The 19363-nt window shown below is 44.5% G+C and overlaps 1 protein-coding gene across 2 annotated transcripts in view; it reads left to right on the top strand.

Annotated features, from left to right (window-relative positions):
• Positions 1-11162: 11162 nt before the first annotated feature.
• The window catches only part of LOC139228561 (ADAMTS-like protein 5), a 145705-nt gene continuing 137504 nt past the window's right edge, over positions 11163-19363 (top strand). For both annotated transcript variants that reach the window (XM_070859678.1, XM_070859677.1), the window contains exons 1-2: positions 11163-11817; positions 12502-12574. In XM_070859678.1, the coding sequence (XP_070715779.1) occupies positions 11786-11817; positions 12502-12574 (105 nt within the window). In that variant the 5' untranslated portion in view covers positions 11163-11785. The remainder of the gene's footprint in view (positions 11818-12501; positions 12575-19363) is intronic.

Below are 19363 nucleotides of genomic sequence, written 5' to 3'. Positions count from 1 at the left end.
CTCCATACGCCTTGAGCCCTTTAGCCGTAAGGGCCTTATCCAACTCCCTTTTGAATATATCTAACGAATTGACATCAACAACTCTCTGCGGAAGAGAATTCCACAGGTTAACAACTCTCTGAGTGAAGAAGTTTCTCCTCATCTCGGTCCTAAATGGCTTACCCCTATCCTTACACTGTGACTCCTGGTTCTGGACTCCCCAGCAGCGGGAACATTCTTCCTACATTTCACCTGTCCAGTCCCGTCAGAATGTTATATGTTTCTATGAGATCCCCTCTCATCCTTCTAAACTCCAGTGAATACAGGCCCAGTCAATCCGGTCTCTCCTCATATGTCAGTCCTGTCATCCCAGGCTAATCATTGGCATTCTGACTGGAGTCAGTTTTCTGCCAATTACAATCCACTGTTTTCCTCTGTGGGACCGACTGCTAAACAACAACAATTAGCATTTATATAGCACCTTTAACATAGAAACATAGAAAATAGGTGCAGGAGTAGGCCATTCGGCCCTTCAAGCCTGCACCGCCATTCAATAAGATCATGGCTGATCATTCCTTCAGTACCCCTTTCCTGCTTTCTCTCCATACCCCTTGATCCCCTTAACCATAAGGGCCATATCTAACTCCCTCTTGAATATATCAAATGAAATGGCATCAACAACTCTCTGCGGCAGGGAATTCCACAGGTCAACAACTCTCTGAGTGAAGATGTTTCTCCTCATCTCAGTCCTAAATGGCCTACCCCTTATCCTAAGACTGTGTCCCCTGGTTCTGGACATCCCCAACATCGAGAACATTCTTCCCGCATCTAACCTGTCCAGTCCCGTCAGAATCTTATATGTTTCTATGAGATCCCCTCTCATCCTTCTAAATGCCAGTAAATAAAGGCCCAGTTGATCCAGTCTCTCCTCATGTGACAGCCCAGCCATCCCTGGAATCAGTCTGGTGAACCTTCGCTACACTCCCTCAATAGCAAGAACGTCCTTCCTCAGACTAGCAGACCAAAACTGAACAAAATATTCCAGGTGAGGCCTCACTAAGGCCCTGTACAAATGCAGTAAGACCTCCCTGCTCCTATATTCAAATCCCCTAGCTATGAAGGCCAACATACCATTTGCCTTCTTTACTGCCTGCTGTACCTGCATGCCCACTTTCAGTGACTGATGAACCATGACACCCAGGTCTCGTTGCACCTCCCCTTTTTCTAGTCTGCCGCCATTCAGATATTATTCTGCCTTCGTGTTTTTGCCCCCAAAATGGATAACCTCACATTTATCCACATTATACTGCATCAGCCATGTATTTTCCCACTCACCTAATCTGTCCAAGTCACCCTGCAGCCTCTTAGCGCCCTCCTCACAGCTCACACCGCCACCCAGTTTAGTGTCATCCGCAAACTTGGAGATATTACTCTCTATTCCTTCATCCAAATCGTTAATGTATATTGTAAAGAGCTGGGGTCCCAGCACTGAGCCCTGTGGCACTCCACTAGTCACTGCCTGCCATTCTGAAAAGGACCTGTTTATCCCCACTCTCTGCTTCCTGTCTGCCAACTAGTTCTCTATCCACGTCAGTACATTACCCCAATACCATGTGCTTTGATTTTGCACATCAATTTCTTATGCGGGACCTTGTCAAAAGCCTTTTGAAAGTCCAAATACACAACATCCACTGGTTCTCCCTTGTCCACTCTACCAGTTACATCCTCAAAAAATTCCAGAAGATTTGTCAAGCATGATTTCCCTTTCATAAATCCATGCTGACTTGGACCGATCCTGTCAATGCTTTCCAAATGAGCTGTTCACGCTTTGTAAGATGGTCGCAGTCTTCAAGTTCATTCCATATACCTACTTTGTTCTGTAGCTACGTCCTTTTATAATGCAGAACATTTGTACTGAAATGAGACCTGGGTGTCATGGTTCATCAGTCATTGAAGGTTGGCATGCAGGTACAGCAGACGGTGAAGAAGGCAAATGGTATGTTGGCTTCACAGCTAGGGGATTTGAGTATAGGAGCAGGGAGGTCTTACTGCAGTTGTACAGAGCCTTAGTGAGGCCTCACCTGGAATATTGTGTTCAGTTTTGGTCTCCTAATCTGAGGAAGGACGTTCTTGCTATTGAGGGAGTGCAGCGAAGGTTCACCAGGCTGATTCCAGGGATGGCTTGACTGTCATATGAGGAGAGACTGGATCAACTGGGCTTTTATTCACTGGAGTTTAGAAGGATGAGAGGGGATCTCATAGAAACGTATAAGATTCTGACGGGTATGGACAGGTTAGATGCAGGAAGAATGTTCTCGATGTTGGGGAGGTCCAGAACCTGGGGACATAGTCTTAGGATAAGGGGTAGGCCATTTAGGACTGAGATGAGGAGAAACTTCTTCACTCAGAGAGTTGTTAACCTGTGGAATTCTCTGCCGCAGAGAGTTGTTGATGCCAGTTCATTGGATATATTCAAGAGGGAGTTACGGCTAAGGGGATCAAGGGGTATGGAGAGAAAGCAGGAAAGGGGTACTGAGGGAATGATCTGCCATGATCTTATTGAATGGCGGTGCAGGCTCGAAGGGCCGAATGGCCTACTCCTGCATCTATTATCTATGTTTCTATGTTTCTACGTCACTATCAAGAAGCATCTCCACTGAGAGGAGAAGGCAATCACCCCTGGACCATTTTCACACTGCATCTAATGTTCAGCTTCGGAGCAAATTCTAACCACTAGTCTGGCTTGATGTTTGTTAACTTTGAACATAAGTCAACAAACCTCAAGCCAGGCAATGTTTAGAATTCCTTCTCCCTTGGAGTAACGGCTATGTGCAACAGACTCTCAGTAAAAGTAGCTGAGGCTGTGTCAGTCAGCTCCTACAAAGAAAACCAAAGGTGTATAAAAAGTTGGTTGAGAATCAGATTTGCTGGTTGTAGGGAAAGGTGTAGACTGAGACAATTAAATACTCCAATAATGGAGATGATGGTTTCTGTACTGCTGGGGCTAGGTGGTCAACATCTCTGGTTAACTGGGTTGAATAGTGGAAATGTGGGAATGGATAAACAGTCTCGAGTTTCACTTAACTATCCTTGAGGATCAGCAAGGAAATTTCCCGCAGAAAATCAAACGAGTTGGGGAGAATCTATGGCAGACTCGATGTACATGACATGCACAAGGAGCGAGCTTGCTGACCTTATCGTTCTCCGTGCTTTCCATGTTCTTACGTCCTGCAGTATTATTGCGGGTCCCATACATTTCTGGTATTCACATCCAAGTATTAATCATGATTAGTATACAGTGAAACAAGTTGATTTGATATTGTCACGTTGGTTCCAAGGTTTAGGTTGGTTTAGCTCTGGGCAACAGGTACTGAAAGAGAAGAGAAGTCATATACAGAAATGCTGGAGATGCACAGCAGATCCCCACGGTCATGTTAGATGCTTACACAGATGCTAAATGACCAGCTATTGAATGATTACACCCTAAGCTCCATTGTCAAAACCTTCAGCATGTTGATTGTCATTTATTTAAGGAGCAAAAGTCAATTGCAGAAACGCAGAGCAGAGCCAGACAGATTGCAGGATAGAGTGCTTTGCAAATTGACACAGAGGGACAGAGATACAAAAGGTGTTACTTGTAATGTCTGATGACCTTCTGATTTAAGAAACTTGGAGAGGTAAATTAGGTTGGTCACTCCTGGAGGACAGTAGTAACCATCGGTCAGAAGGTTGGCATCCGAATGGTTTGTTCTGGAGGAGCATCCTTTGGAACCAGTCAGAATAGTAGATGCCAATAAAATCTCTTTATTTTGTTGGTACCAACTGATCAGATTGGACACGTTCATCCAGAAACTGGCAGGAGATGCGTACATGTCAGATGGAAGATGGAGAAAAAGACAAAGACTAACACAGAATCTAAAAACAAAATTGTAACACGAACAAGAATTTTAAAAACAATTCATTGTCAAAGGCTGGCCAAGAGCGAGACTGGCTTACCCTTGTACTTGGAGTCAGCATGGTATGCTGACTCAGGGCACCACTCAGAAGAGGTCAGAGGTCAGCAGTGTTTAAAGTCTTTGGTATCATACTAAAGATCTTGTGCTGTTACATCTGTCAGCGTGGTTGGAAAAGCAAAAAGAGGGGCGGGAGGGGTGATGGTGGGGATTAAATCTTTGGCCTAGAAATTGGTTTGCACGGCGCCCATTTTACAGGCATAAATTGGAGGCCTAATGGTCCATTATGGTGGGTGATGTGCCCGTGCTCATTCTGTGCCAGTTGCCATCTTCGTAAAGGCTCTTCCATAGGCATTCAGGGCCCATGCCTCAAACAGGCATTAGGCCCTATACTTATGCAAATAGGGAGCCTAACGCCCGTTTGAGGCCCTCATGGCAGAATTCAAATGTGACTGACCACAGTGTGTGCAGTGTCAGTTTCTTCAGGCGCTGGGCAGCTTCTTAAAGCGACCGCTGGCTTCTGCCACCCAAAAGGAAGGTGTGAACTTTAGTTACTTACATTGCTATGGAGCCGAGAACAGCAGGTATGCTTCCTCCTGGCTCCACATTTAATTCATGGGCCACTGCCAGTCATGCCAAACCCCACCCCCTGCCCCCATCCTTTGCAATTGCCTCCCTCCCCAGCCGCCTCAAACTCCGCAATGCGGCCGTGACTGGGGCCCGCAGCTCACTGGTAATAAGCAAATGAGGCCGACGGTCCAATATTGCGAGGCCCTGCCTCCGGCCTCATGAGACACGTACTCTGTGCACTGCATTGGGATCGCGCCCCAATTCAGGCAAGATCCAATTTCTCGCCCTCTGTGTTTGGGCCACAGGATTTCAGAGACGAGATCACAAGTCACTGTTGATCAAAATTTATGTTGTGATTCACTCCAAAATGAATTTGTTGGCATACTGATTTCCTGAAAAAGGCAAACCTGTTTCCCAGAAAATAATATTTAGTTGCCAGAAACGACATGTTAGGAAAAAATTCCTATTGTACAATTGCTTACATAATTTTAAATGACTAAAGATTTCCAAAATAGAAATAATTTCACAATGATATCACCTATAACAATTGTTATTGTTTGGCAATAAGTTACTCTAAATGATTTATTTTTAAGTTTATTCAAACAAAATAGCCACAATGAAAGAAATTCCCTGTTTCTCAATGAACTTACTCCTCGCCTCTCTTATTTTTACCTCAACTTTCTCCCCCTCCTCTCTTGAAGCACAAGCTTTGATATTCCTTCCTTCCCTCTACTACCCCGGTTCCCCCCCACTCCTCCTGCCTCATTACCTGTGTGCCGGGCAGGCACTGCCCTCTGTTTGTCAAGGTTTCCCCGTTCCCGAATTTGATACAGGACCAAGGGGCCCGGTCATTATCCAGTACTTCGCTCAAACGACCCCTCTTCTTTTTTGATCAAGATCCTGGTCGATGATTGGAGCGTGGGCAGATACAGCAGGAGTGGAGAGGTCGGGGCGAAGGAGCGGCAAGAGAATGTAGAGGGATGTGATCGGGGCCCAGGAGAGGCGTGAGTTCGGGGCCAGGGACCCAGGGGCAGCACGGGCCAGCCCACACTGCAATATGTGTGTGCACTAGGCCCATACAGCAGAGCAGGTCTCCAGTCATCCTGGATAACACTTGCCACTGGACCAAGACCTAGCTCTGACAAAACCCGTGTGGTGGCTGGTGTGCAACGGCCACCACACGTTAAAAAAATCCACGCACAGGCATCTTCCACCCTTCAGGATGTAGTTCAGGACCTGGAATATCGGGTCCTTCATTGAAACACCTGTGAACTCATCCTTTTTTTGGCGTGGAAGCAAGTCATCCTCGCTTCGAGGGACTGCCTATGATGATGATGAGCAGAGTTTGTGTCAACAGACTGTCCTGTCGGGGAGGGTATAGGGACGCCCCTGAGCCTGTGCTCCCCCAATAGCCACGCGTATACTTTTCCAACAATGGAGTCTCAATCGCAGTTAGAAGTACAAACCCTGACTGACTCTTCCCCGCCCCTTCCCAGAGTCGCTGATCACTATCATTTTAAAGCTATTTTACTTTTTTCCATTTCCTGGCCAATGTGCCCAGGTCACTTGCTCCTTCTGCTCTTCCATTACAACTCTTGGGGCACTCAATGCTGGGAGAAAGTGCCAGGAAGATTTAGATCTCTTACCTTGCCCTCGTTTCCTGTTTCTCTGTGTTACGCTTCACCTTATTAAGCCTGCCAACCTAAGGGAAACCTTTATGAGAATGAAGGATCAACAAGGTGTCAAAAGGCATGGATTGCAGCTGAATTTGCTGGGGATTCGGGGGCTGTTTCAGGCCCTCAGAGACTTTGGGTTGTCACAAACCATTCATTCTGCTTAATACAAAACACGCCATTAAACCCTCGTCCCATTTAAACGGTACTTGGATGTGCACTTAGTGGCCTCCTTCTGTGTCGTAATTTTCAATGATTCTATGAAACTGAGTGATAAATGAAGCTGATCATTCAGGAATGAAACATCACCATTGAAATCAGGGATAATTGAAAGATCTGCCTTAACCACAGGGATACCATAGATTCTCCCCCGATGTCCTGGCCAATAATTATCCCTCAACCAACATCACTAATAAAAAGATAATCTGGTCATTTATCATGTTGTTGTTTGTGGGAGCTTGCTGTGGCCAAATTGGCTACCGTGTTTCCAACATTACAACAGTGACGACCTTTTATGATGAGAGATTGCATAGAATGGGCCTATACTCTCTGGAATTTAGAAGAATGAGAGGTGATCTCATTGAAACATACAAGATTCTGAAGGGGATTGACCAGGTAGATGCTGAGAGGTTGTTTCCCCTGGCTGGAGTGTCTAGAACTCCAGGATAGGGAGTGTGTCATTTAAGACAGAAATGAGGAGAAATCTCTTCACTCAAGAAGGTTGTGAATCTTTGGAATTCTCTGCCCCAGTGGGCTTTGGATGCTCAGTTGTTGAGTATATTTAAGGATGAGGCCGATAGATTTTTGGAGTCTAGGGGAATCAAGGGATATGGGGATTGGGCGGGAAGATGGAGTTGAGGTTGAAGATCAGCCATGATTTTACTGGATGGCGGAGCAGGCTCGAGGGGCTGAATGGCCTACTCCTGCTCCTAATTCTTATGTTTTTATGTTCTTTCAAAGTATTTCATTGGCTGTAAAGCGCCTTAGGACATCCTTAGGTAGTGAAAGGTGCTATATAGATGCAAGTGTACCTTTAACTCTTCCTTTCCTGGATGTAATCCGAATCCTTTCATTCCGTGGCAGAGCATATTAGAGTATGGTATCACATTAGTGTGTGGTTTAATGTTAGAGCATTGCAGCACATTAGAGCATCATTCACTGAGTCAGTCTTGAGGAAGCTGTATTGCCTGTATTATATTCTTAAAAACTGCAAAAATTCCACTGAAAAGATTAAATTATTGCCATCTGTTGAACTAGTAGGATTTATGCAATATGTTCTGTAGAAAGGGATTGTGTCAAATTTGGGATATAAAGAGAGTATAATGTGTAACCGGGCAAGAATGTGTTCACTCACCAGCAATCTGGAGTTGAATAAGATTTGTTTAACCAAGTATAGTGTGGTTATAGAGAGAAAATGATCTGGCATGTGGCTGGCCCATAGAAACAACAAAGAACCGAGGTTTGACCCCCGGCAGGTCCTGAGTTAGTGATCAGCTGGGGCCAGTGGATGGGACGTTACACGTGACCCCATGGTTAGAGAGTGAAAAGTTGGCCCCTTGTCAGCTCTCCACTGACCCCTGCTGGAATGGTGCGTATGTGGCTGTTGCATGAGCAGAAAATCAGGGTTGGCTGTAAGTTCTTCCACGCCCCCCCCCCTCTCCCTTTTCCTCAGGTTGAATAGCCTGACAACACTCATTGCCTGAGCTCACCCACGAAGAATAGCCACATGGCCAAACCACCAAGTGGTAGCCAGCGACTGTGGAACCGCACTCCAGGGAAAGGTCACTAACTTCTGGAGAGGAGAGAGAAAACATTGGAAAGAAAATAGCTTGGGAGTTCTAAAATAAAAACAGAAAATGCTGGAAATACTCAGCAGGTCAGACAACACCTGTGGAGAGAGAAACAGAGTTAACGTTTCAGGTCGATGATTTATGTGATGGTCTAGGAAGTAGTAGCAGGACATTTAGAAAATCATAATTCTGGCAAGCAGAGTCAGCATGGTTTTATGAAAGGGAAATCATGTTCGACAAATTTGCTGGAGTTCTTTGAGGATGTAACAAGCAGGGTGGATAAAGGGAAACCAGTAGATGTCATGTATTTGGATTTCCAGAAGGCATTTGATAAGGTGCCACATAAACGGGTTTTAAGCAAGTACAGAGGCAGGAAAAAGATGGGGGGGAAAAAAGGAAGACCGTGATAAGGTGGAAGGCAGGAGAGATTAAATGACAAAGGCAAAAGGAGATGGTAATGGGACAAGTAAAGAAACAAATGATGGGTCTAGAGGAGATGTAAATGGGAATAGCAGAATTATTCGCTGCTGTCTGAAAAAATGGGGGCAGAGGATATGGGAGAAATCTTGGGATTTCTAATTCAGGGGAATGAGTGTTTAGGTATTTTTCATAATTTGGGGCTCAGGATCCTCAAGCTACTTTAGGATTTCCTAACTCTGATTTGAAATGCGATGGGGAAGCAATTAAAAATAATGAAAGGTGGTGGAAGACAAAGGTGGATGCAAAATGTACGTGGATAAATGTATGTATTTCTTCCTTAAAATTCAACCAGCAAATACAAAAATCTAAACGCAAATAGGACCGAGATATCTGGGCTTTGGCACTACATTACCAGTGTTGGGGCCTACATGTGGCCTCTGGATCAAAGTTCAGGCGCACCCCTGTCTAAGCAGTTAATCTGCTGTGTATGTCACGCACTCCTCATTTGGGCATCACCATTCTGTGACACACAGTCACGCCTGCAGCTGTAAACCTCTACCACTAGAGAGAGCTTCATAAGCTCCAGACTGTGCAAATCCCCATACCTATACCTGCAGCATCACCTGTGCACTCTGAGGGAAACTGGTTTTGTTCTGACTTCCCATGAGCAACACAGAGAAGATTCAGTAGTGTTTGTGTTCACTTCAGATTGTCAATCCCAGTCTGACATACTCATTTCTTAAACTACCACTCCTAAATGTTAAATTAATTACATATACATCCATACATAGTTATATATGCATACACATACATATTTAGATATATCATTATATACACACACATAGATACATATATACAGCATTTTCAGTTTATATATATACATATATATGCATATATACATATATATACACAAAAAAATACACATGCATACACATACATGGTTATAAAAACACACACATACTATATATATATACCTACATATATACATACATAAATATATATATGCATACATATACATAGTTATATATACACACACACATACATGCATATATACAAATATATACGTACATATACACACACAAATATATATACATACATATGCATATTTGTATATACACACTCATTCATATATACATATATACACACACAAATATATATATATATGCATACATGTACATAGTTATATATACACATGTACATGCATATATACACATATATACATACATGCATATACACACACAAATATATATACATACACATACATAGTTATAAATACACACACACACATATATATAGATACATACATACATATGCATGGATGCATACGCATACCTATATAAATCTTCTGGAATTTTTTGAGGATGTTTCCAGTAGAGTGGATAAGGGAGAACCAGTTGATGTGGTATATTTGGACTTTCAGAAGGCGTTCGACAAGGTCCCACACAAGAGATTGATGTGCAAAGTTAGAGCACATGGGATTGGGGGTAGTGTACTGACATGGATTGAGAACTGGTTGTCAGACAGGAAGCAAAGAGTAGGAGTAAATGGGTACTTTTCAGAATGGCAGGCAGTGACTAGTGGGGTACCGCAAGGTTCTGTGCTGGGGCCCCAGCTGTTTACACTGTACATTAATGATTTAGATGAGGGGATTAAATGTAGTATCTCCAAATTTGCGGATGACACTAAGTTGGGTGGCAGTGTGAGCTGCGAGGAGGATGCTGTGAGGCTGCAGAGCGACTTGGATAGGTTAGGTGAGTGGGCAAATGCATGGCAGATGAAGTATAATGTGGATAAATGTGAGGTTATCCACTTTGGTGGTAAAAACAGAGAGACAGACTATTATCTGAATGGTGACAGATTAGGAAAAGGGGAGGTGCAAAGAGACCTGGGTGTCATGGTACATCAGTCATTGAAGGTTGGCATGCAGGTGCAGCAGGCGGTTAAGAAAGCAAATGGCATGTTGGCCTTCATAGCAAGGGGATTTGAGTACAGGGGCAGGGAGGTGTTGCTACAGTTGTACAGGGCATTGGTGAGGCCACACCTGGAGTATTGTGTACAGTTTTGGTCTCCTAACCTGAGGAAGGACATTCTTGCTATTGAGGGAGTGCAGCGAAGGTTCACCAGACTGATTCCCGGGATGGCGGGACTGACCTATCAAGAAAGACTGGATCAACTGGGCTTGTATTCACTGGAGTTCAGAAGAATGAGAGGGGACCTCATAGAAACATATAAAATTCTGACGGGGTTAGACAGGTTAGATGCAGGAAGAATGTTCCCAATGATGGGGAAGTCCAGAACCAGGGGTCACAGTCTAAGGATAAGGGGTAAGCCATTTAGGACCGAGATGCGGAGGAACTTCTTCACCCAGAGAGTGGTGAACCTGTGGAATTCTCTACCACAGAAAGTTGTTGAGGCCAATTCACTAAATATATTCAAAAAGGAGTTAGATGAGGTCCTTACTGCTAGGGGGATCAAGGGGTATGGCGAGAAAGCAGGAATGGGGTACTGAAGTTGAATGTTCAGCCATGAACTCATTGAATGGCGGTGCAGGCTAGAAGGGCCGAATGGCCTACTCCTGCACCTATTTTCTATGTTTCTATGTTTCTATGTAAACACACACACGCACGCACATACACGCACATATATATATATATATATAAACGATTACATTGATGTTCAGAAGGAGATGCTGTCCCTTTAAACAAAAACACGCCCAGTTCATGAATATGTATCTCAGTTCTCTGAGACTGGCTCGAGTTATTTAACAAGCACTGATACATACATGAGACACCCGGAAAAAAAATCTCTTCACTTCTAGAGAATCTTAGCTGCGAGAAGTTTCAAAACTTTGCTTCACTCCTGGAGTTTGTAGCATCCAGGCGGCCACCGATTCTTGGAATTTTCCATTTAATGGATACAGCTGCGATCACCTACCTGTGTGTGTGTGTGTGGTGTGTGTGTGTTAGTTAAAATGATCTGCGCAAGTGACCAGTAAAACACGTGTTTGGATTTCAAAGGAAAAGAAAGATGAAACTAGGAGGAAAGTGATTCCTGGTCACTCAGGAACTGTAGTAACATCTTTACAAGATGTTGAGCAAAGGATCATCGTTGCGAAGGGAAGGGGGGAACTTATGAAACGACCACGTTAAATTACGGCAAAGCTTCAGATCCAGAAAGACACGACCGGAGTCTGGCTTGCACAGAATACAACTGAATATTACACATTCATCGCCATCGACAGCACAGTGTCCATCGGCAGCAGCTGGACAGTCGGGAGTCCTTGAGACCTATGCAAGTTGGGGAATTGTCAATGTGGCAGGCGATCGGTTCCGAAGATTTGACCAAAAATGAGACTATGAGATGACAGTCCGAGATAAGTGCTCAGACTGAGATCATACCGATGGGATCAAGCATGCTGCGTCTATCTTCCTGGTATGTTGACTTTATTCAACTGTTCTCTCCTGATACCAGCAGAACCGTGTCCTCGCACTTACACTGACTACATTTCAGTTAACCCTTTGAAGTTTAAAAAAATAGTGCATTCATCATACATCTTTATATATATACAGGGTATATATAAAACTATATGTGCATGCATATATATATTTGTGTGTATGTATATGTATAATATGTATGTGTATATATATGCATGTATGTGTATATGTATATGTATGTGTATATATAATTACGTACGTATATGCATATATATGTGTGTGTGTGTATCTGTATGAACTATGTATGTGTATGTATATATAACTGTATGCATATGTATATAATTTAAAATTTAGGAGAGGTAGTTTGACGAGTGAGGATGTCAGACTGGGATTGACATCCCTTCATACATTTTTTATTACAAAAAAATACTTGCTTTATCCATTGGGTGCTGGTATTGTTGAATATTTAAGGGTTTGTGTAATCCAGTTTACTTCATTACTGGTATTGGAATGATGCCTGCAAAGCTTTTAATTTGCTGCAGAATGCAACTTATTATGGGCAGTGGAATGTGTTTTGGGGGTAATGTTGGATGGTGGAAGGGGCATTCTGAGGACTTTCTCTTCATTTGCCTTCTTAATGTGTATGTCTTCCCCCCCCCCCCCCCCCCCACCCCCTGTTCAGGAGAAGGTGTTGCTGGAAATCTTGGCTGCTGGCTGGGTTGGTACTGGGATGTGGAGCCCTGTGCGGTGCTCAGGTGAGTAACAATGCAAAGTTAACCAGTGCCAGGTCTTATACACACACACACTACACACACACTACACACACACTATACACACACACACTATACACACACACACACACACCACACTACACACACATACCACAAACATACCACACACACACACTATACACACACACACACACCACACACTAGACACACACATACCACAAACATACCACACACACACTATACACACACACACACACTACACACACATACCACACACACCACACACACTATACACACACAATATACACACACACGATACACACACACACATACCACACACACAACACACACTACACATATACAATATACACACACGATACACACACACACACACCACACACTAGACACACACATACCACAAACATACCACACACACACTATACACACACATTATACACACACACACACACATCACACACTACACACACATACCACACACACAACACACACTACACACACACAATATACACACACACGATACACATACCACACACAACACACACTACACATATACAATATACACACACGATACATACACACACCACACACTACACACACACACACCACACACACACACAATATAGACACACACACTACACACACACATACCACACACATACCACACACACACTATATATACACACACACTATACACACACACCACACACACTACACACACACACACCACACACACACACAATATAGACACACACACTACACACACACATACCACACACATACCACACACATACCACACACACACTATATATACACACACACTATACACACACACCACACACACTACACACACACACACCACACACACACCACACACACACTATATATACACACACACTACACACACACCACACACACACACACATAACACACACACTACATACACACACCACACACACACACCACATACACACTATACACACACACTATATACACACACACATACACACCACATACACCACACACACTACACACCACACACAACACACCACACACACACACTATACACACACAACACACACACACACACACACACACTACACACACACTACACACACACACACTACACACACACTGCACACACACACACTATACACACACACACACCACACACACTACACACACCACACACACACTACACACACACACACTACACACACACCAAACACACACTACACACACACACACTATATGCACACACACTATACACACACACACTACACACACACACCACACACACACTACACACACACACACTACACACACACACACACACCACACACACTACACACACACACACACTACACACACACACACACAAACACACACTACACATACACACACACACCACAAAACCAGCAAAATACATCTGATCATTCACCAGTATCTGATTTGTGACTATTAATGTATGAATTTATTTTCCATTTCCTCCTTATCTTTTTGTTGTTGCTGGCCTTTAACACAGAACTATCAGTGAGATTAAATGGCATCTGGTGATGGTTTAATTGATTACCATTTCAGTGGCGTCGTTTAGCCAACTGTTACAGCTCCTTAATTCTGAGTGTGTGTTTATACTTTTTTGGAGGGGAAAAGGTTCCTAAAATGGTGCATTTGTGAAGTGTGTTTGCGGTCACTGTGACTCAAAAGACTTTGTAGGCATAAACAACTTGAATTTAGGTAGATGTACATCCCCTTCAGCGTATCAGGCATATTTCTCTTTATATTGCCTGACTCTGTATTTTTTTTATTCGTTCACCGGATGTGGGCGTCACTGGCAAGGCCGGCATTTATTGCCCATCCCTAATTGCCCTTGAGAAGGTGGTGGTGAGTCACCTTCTTGAACCGCTGCAGTCCGTGTGGTGAAGGTACTCCCACAGTGCTGGTAGGGAGGGAGTTCCAGGACTTTGACCCAGTGACACTGAAAGAACGGCCGATATATTTCCAAGTCAGGATGGTGTGTGACTTGGAGGGGAACTTGGAGGTGATGGTGCCCCCATGCGCCTGCTGCCCTTGACCTCCTAGGTGGTAGAAGTCGTGGATTAGGGAGGTGGAAACAGATACCCAACATCAGATACTATATTGGATGCAGACTAGTAGTCATTGGCCAGCACCCTCCCCTCCCTCAGCTCCATATACACCCCTTGTGTTTGAATGTATTTTTATATTAAACAGATACTTACATGCGTTACTGTAGTTCCCATCACAAATAGTCCTTGTGGCACATTATCCCATTTGTCGAAACATCTCAGATGGTGAATTACTGGTGGAGTGTAGCGAATGTTGAGAAGTAGGAAAAATCTCTGACCAACCACCAGGGTGGCAGGGGAACTCCGGGAAGGTCGATGAAAAAAGTGGCCAACGTGCAGGGAGGGATCATCCCAACCAACAGCAATAACAATTTGTATTTATATAGCACCTTTAACGTAGTGAATCGTCCCAAGGTGCTTCACAAGAAAGAAAGAAAGACTTGTATTTATATAGCGCCTTTCACAACCACTGGACGTCTCAAAGCACTTTACAGCCAATGAAGCACTTTTGAAGTGTAGTCGCTGTTGTAATGTGGGAAACTTATCATGAACAGGAGCATTATGAGATAAAGAAAATTTGACACCGAGCCACATAAGTAGAAATTAGCACAGGTGACCAAAAGCTTGGTCAAAGAGGAATGTTTTAAGGAGCGTCTTGAAGGAGAAAAGAGAGGTAGAGAGGTAGAGAGGTTTAGGCAAGGAGTTCCAGAGCTTGGGGCCTAGGCAACAGAAGGCACGGCCACCAATGGTGGAGCGATTATAATCAGAGATGCTCAGGAGGGCAGAATTAGAGCACCAAAACTAAAGGGTTTGAATGAACCCCAAACTGGACCATTCGGGATCATTCAGTTTAGAGTCCATTTCTTTCTTCCCCGTATCTTCCCCTTCCTCTGCCTCACCGAAGTGACCATCTGTCAAGGGTCAGCAGGCAGTTCGACCCGTGGGAGAGCCTCATAAGTGAGCTCAATCCTGTCCTCATCTGGCATTCACAATTGCCTGCGAGGACAGGTGGGAGTCACTGGATAATAATCAGGACAGGAATAGTTTGACACTGCCTAGAATAGGGGCACTGAGGAAACCTGTCATGTCCTGACTTCCCTGCCTGAGATTAATTACCAGCACAAAGTGGCAATCAAACTTGGCACTCACTGGTCTGTATGGTTCAGCAACTCAACCAACCTAATGGGGAAGCTGATACTGCAGTGTGCTTTCTAAATAAGATTTTTCCAATGATCATTTCAATCTAGACTTGACTCTTCCTACGCACTCTTGCCTGGCCTCCCACATTCTGCCCTACGTAAACTAAAGTTGATCCAAAACTCGGCAGCCCGTGTCCTAGCTCGCACCAAGTCCCGCTCACCCATCACCCCTACATTGACTTCCGGTTAAGCAACGCCTCGATTTCAAAATTCTCCTCCTTGTTTTCAAAATCCTTCCATGGCCTCGCCCCCTCCCTATCTCTGTAATCTCCTCCAGCTCCACAAACCCCGACATGTCTGCGCTCCTCTAATTCTGCCCTCTTGAGCATCCCTGATTATAATCGCTCAACCATTGGTGGCCGTGCCTTCTGTTGCCTGGGCCCCAAGCTCTGGAACTCCCTCCCTAAACCTCTCCGCCTCTCCACCTCTCTTTCCTCCTTCAAGACGCTCCTTAAAACCTACCTCTTTGACCAAGCTTTTGGTCACCTGTGCTAATTTCTACTTGTGTGGCTCAGTGTCAAATTTTTTATCTCACAATACTCCTGCGAAGCGCCTTGGGATGTTTCACTATGTTAAAGGCGCTATATAGATACAAATTGTTGTTGTTGTAACATTTTGAATCAAATGAGTAATTCTTCTTAAATTGCTTCCCAATGCTGAAATAATAACAGAGATTTGAATGCACAATCTTGCAACTAAATTTACAACAATATTTCAAAGAAAGTCCTGGAACTTCCTTCCTAATATCACCAGGGCTGGTGTTGGAACCAAGAAGTGCAGGTGGTGAGGTGAAGAGGTGAAGAGGTTTAGGGAGCGTCAGCCCCATGTTCACTGACCTACATTGGAACCCGTATACCAAAGCCTCAAATTTAAAATTATCACCGCCTGTTCAATACCTCCCACAGCCTCTCCCCTCCCTATCTCTGTAACCTCCTCCAGCCCTACAATCCTCTGAGTTCTCTGCGCTCCTCCAAATCTGGCTTCTTGCACACCCCCCAATTTCCTTCGACCCACTGTTGGCGGCCGTGCCTTCAGCCGTCTTGGCCCCAAACTTCCAAAATTCTCTCTCTGAACCCCTCCGCCTCACTCTCCTCCTTTGAGATGCTGCTTAAAACCTACCTCTTTGAACAAGCGTCTTGGTCGCCTGTCCTAATAGAAACATAGAAATTAGATGCAGGAGTAGGCCATTCGGCCCTTCGAGCCTGCACCACCATTCAATAAGATCATGGCTGATCATTCAACCTCAGTACCCCTTTCCTGCTTTCTCTCCATACCCCTTGATCTCTTTGGCCGTAATGTCTCCTTCTTTGACTCGGTGTCCATTTTTTGTCTGATTAAGCTCCTGAGAAGTGCCTTGGGACAGTTTTACAACGTTAAGGCACTACATAAATGCAAGTTGTTGTTGTTGTGGCAGCTTGCTTTCTGCAGGTCAGAGAGAAGCAATCCTGGTTGAGGATCATGTGTCAGCCACGGGGTGAGCTCTGGTTTGTGTCAAGGGTGGGATGAGGCTTGCAAAATAGATTCTCATTATTAATTATGCCGATAAATATACTTTGAATTCTTAATTGTCAATGAAGTTCTGATCTTCAATCAGGGCACTTCACAGAGCCTAGTCTGTAGGAAGCAGGGGGCGATTGTGCAGTCTTTATAAGTGCTCTTATGTTGCGCTGAGATCTGTGTTAGGCGTGTCGACCCCTGACCTGTGGGTCTCGTGGAATGTGAAGGTAAGCGTACTTCGATACTCTAAAGCCGCCTGCATGAGACCCATGTGTAGTGACATGGATCTGACTGCGATTTGCAGGCAACTTAACCTTTGTGCAGTTTTGACAGAAGTGATAGTCCTTTGAGGTGACCTTGCTCTGTTTGGTACTGATATGCCACATTAATCACCCGTTAACAATCACAGCCACGCAATAAAAGACTCCAAATATATCAACAACTTCTGCCCAAGCCGTGGAAAAGAAGGGGTCAGGTGAAAGCTGGAAATAAGGCTGGGGCTTTGGCTTCTCTACGCCTGGCAGTTTCACCCTGGAGATGCCCTGGTGGCACCCATTGCAGTTCTCCCATCTCTGTGGTTCGCCACAGGGCGAACGATGCCAGCCGCCCCACTTCCTTGCTGTCTTCTCGCGTCTATCCAGTGAGCCACACTCATCTGGACAGTCCCAGGTTTGATCCCCAGTGTGACGAGAAAGAAAGACTTGCATTTATATAGCGCCATTCATGACCATCGGATGTCCCAAAGCACTTTATAGCCAATGAAGTATTTTTTGAAGTGTTGTAATACAGCAGCCAATTTGTGTACAGCAAGTTCCCACAAACAGCAATGTGATAATGACCAGATAATCTGTTTTAGTGATGTTGATTGAGAGATAAATAGGACACCAGGGATAACTCCCCTACTCTTCTTCGAAATAGTGCCATAGGATCTTTTACATTCACCTGAGAGGTCAGATGAGGCCTTAGTTTAATGTCTCATCTGAAAGACGGCACCTCTGACAGTGCAGCACTCCCTCAGCACTGCACTGGGAATGTCAGCGTAGATTTATGTGCTCAGGTCTCTGGAGTGGGTCTTGAACTGGCAACCTTCTGACTGAGAGGCAAGAGCTGATCACACCAGATGGCAGTAGGGGAGGGGGGTCGCCATAGTTGGACAGTGCTCCTGAATTAGCGAGAGGAAAATTGTCCCCGATCTCTGTCCAGCAATCCCTGTTGGAAGTGTACATATGTGGATGGCAAATTAGGATCAGGCACGGCTTTGCCGTGCCCCCCCTTCTGGCCAATTGCCTTCTGGCACCCGCGGTCAAGGCTCACCCATAATAATGCCCTTTTGAGTGCGGCACTCTTGCCCATAGTTAAAATGACCCCCCAGCCCAGAGTCTCCCTTCATAACTCACACCCCTCACACTAGGGACCAGCCCCATTGCTCTTCTGTGCACTTCCACCATACAAGTTTGTTTTTTTAACCTGCTGGAAAAAGATCAGAAGGATGGGGTGAAGAGCATTTTTTCACAGGTTGTCTCCTATAGCCTCTACTTATACATGTACGTGGATCAAAATTTTAAAAGCAAATAGCCGAGGGGGTCATTTCCTGCAATAGCGACAAACTGTTTGGATCACGAATGCCTCGGAGTCATCTTCGTTATCAAGGCACTTTATTTTTTCGCATCGATTGCGTTGCTTTAGGTGGCAGTAAACAGGCGATTTACAGTGTGATGGCCGAATGTTTAGCTGCCATAGTTAATTTAATTTAATTTATTCATGGGATGTGGGCATCGCAAGGCCAGCATTTATTGCCCATCCCTAATTGCCCTTAGCTGATTTCCTTCCCTAAAGGACATGCGCATTTATAGAGCGCCTTTCATGACCACCCGACGTCTCAAAGCGCTTTACAGAATATTAAGTACTTTTTGGAGTGTAGTCGCTGTTGTAATGTCGGAAACGTGGCAACCAATTAGCGCACAGCAAGCTCCCACAAACAACAATGTGATAATGACCAGATAGTCTGTTTT

This window comes from Pristiophorus japonicus, chromosome 18 (assembly GCF_044704955.1).
Source record: "Pristiophorus japonicus isolate sPriJap1 chromosome 18, sPriJap1.hap1, whole genome shotgun sequence".
NCBI classification, from domain to species: Eukaryota; Metazoa; Chordata; class Chondrichthyes; family Pristiophoridae; genus Pristiophorus; species Pristiophorus japonicus.
Note: the sequence above shows the minus strand (reverse complement) of the source record. Positions and strands in the feature narration are given on the sequence as shown.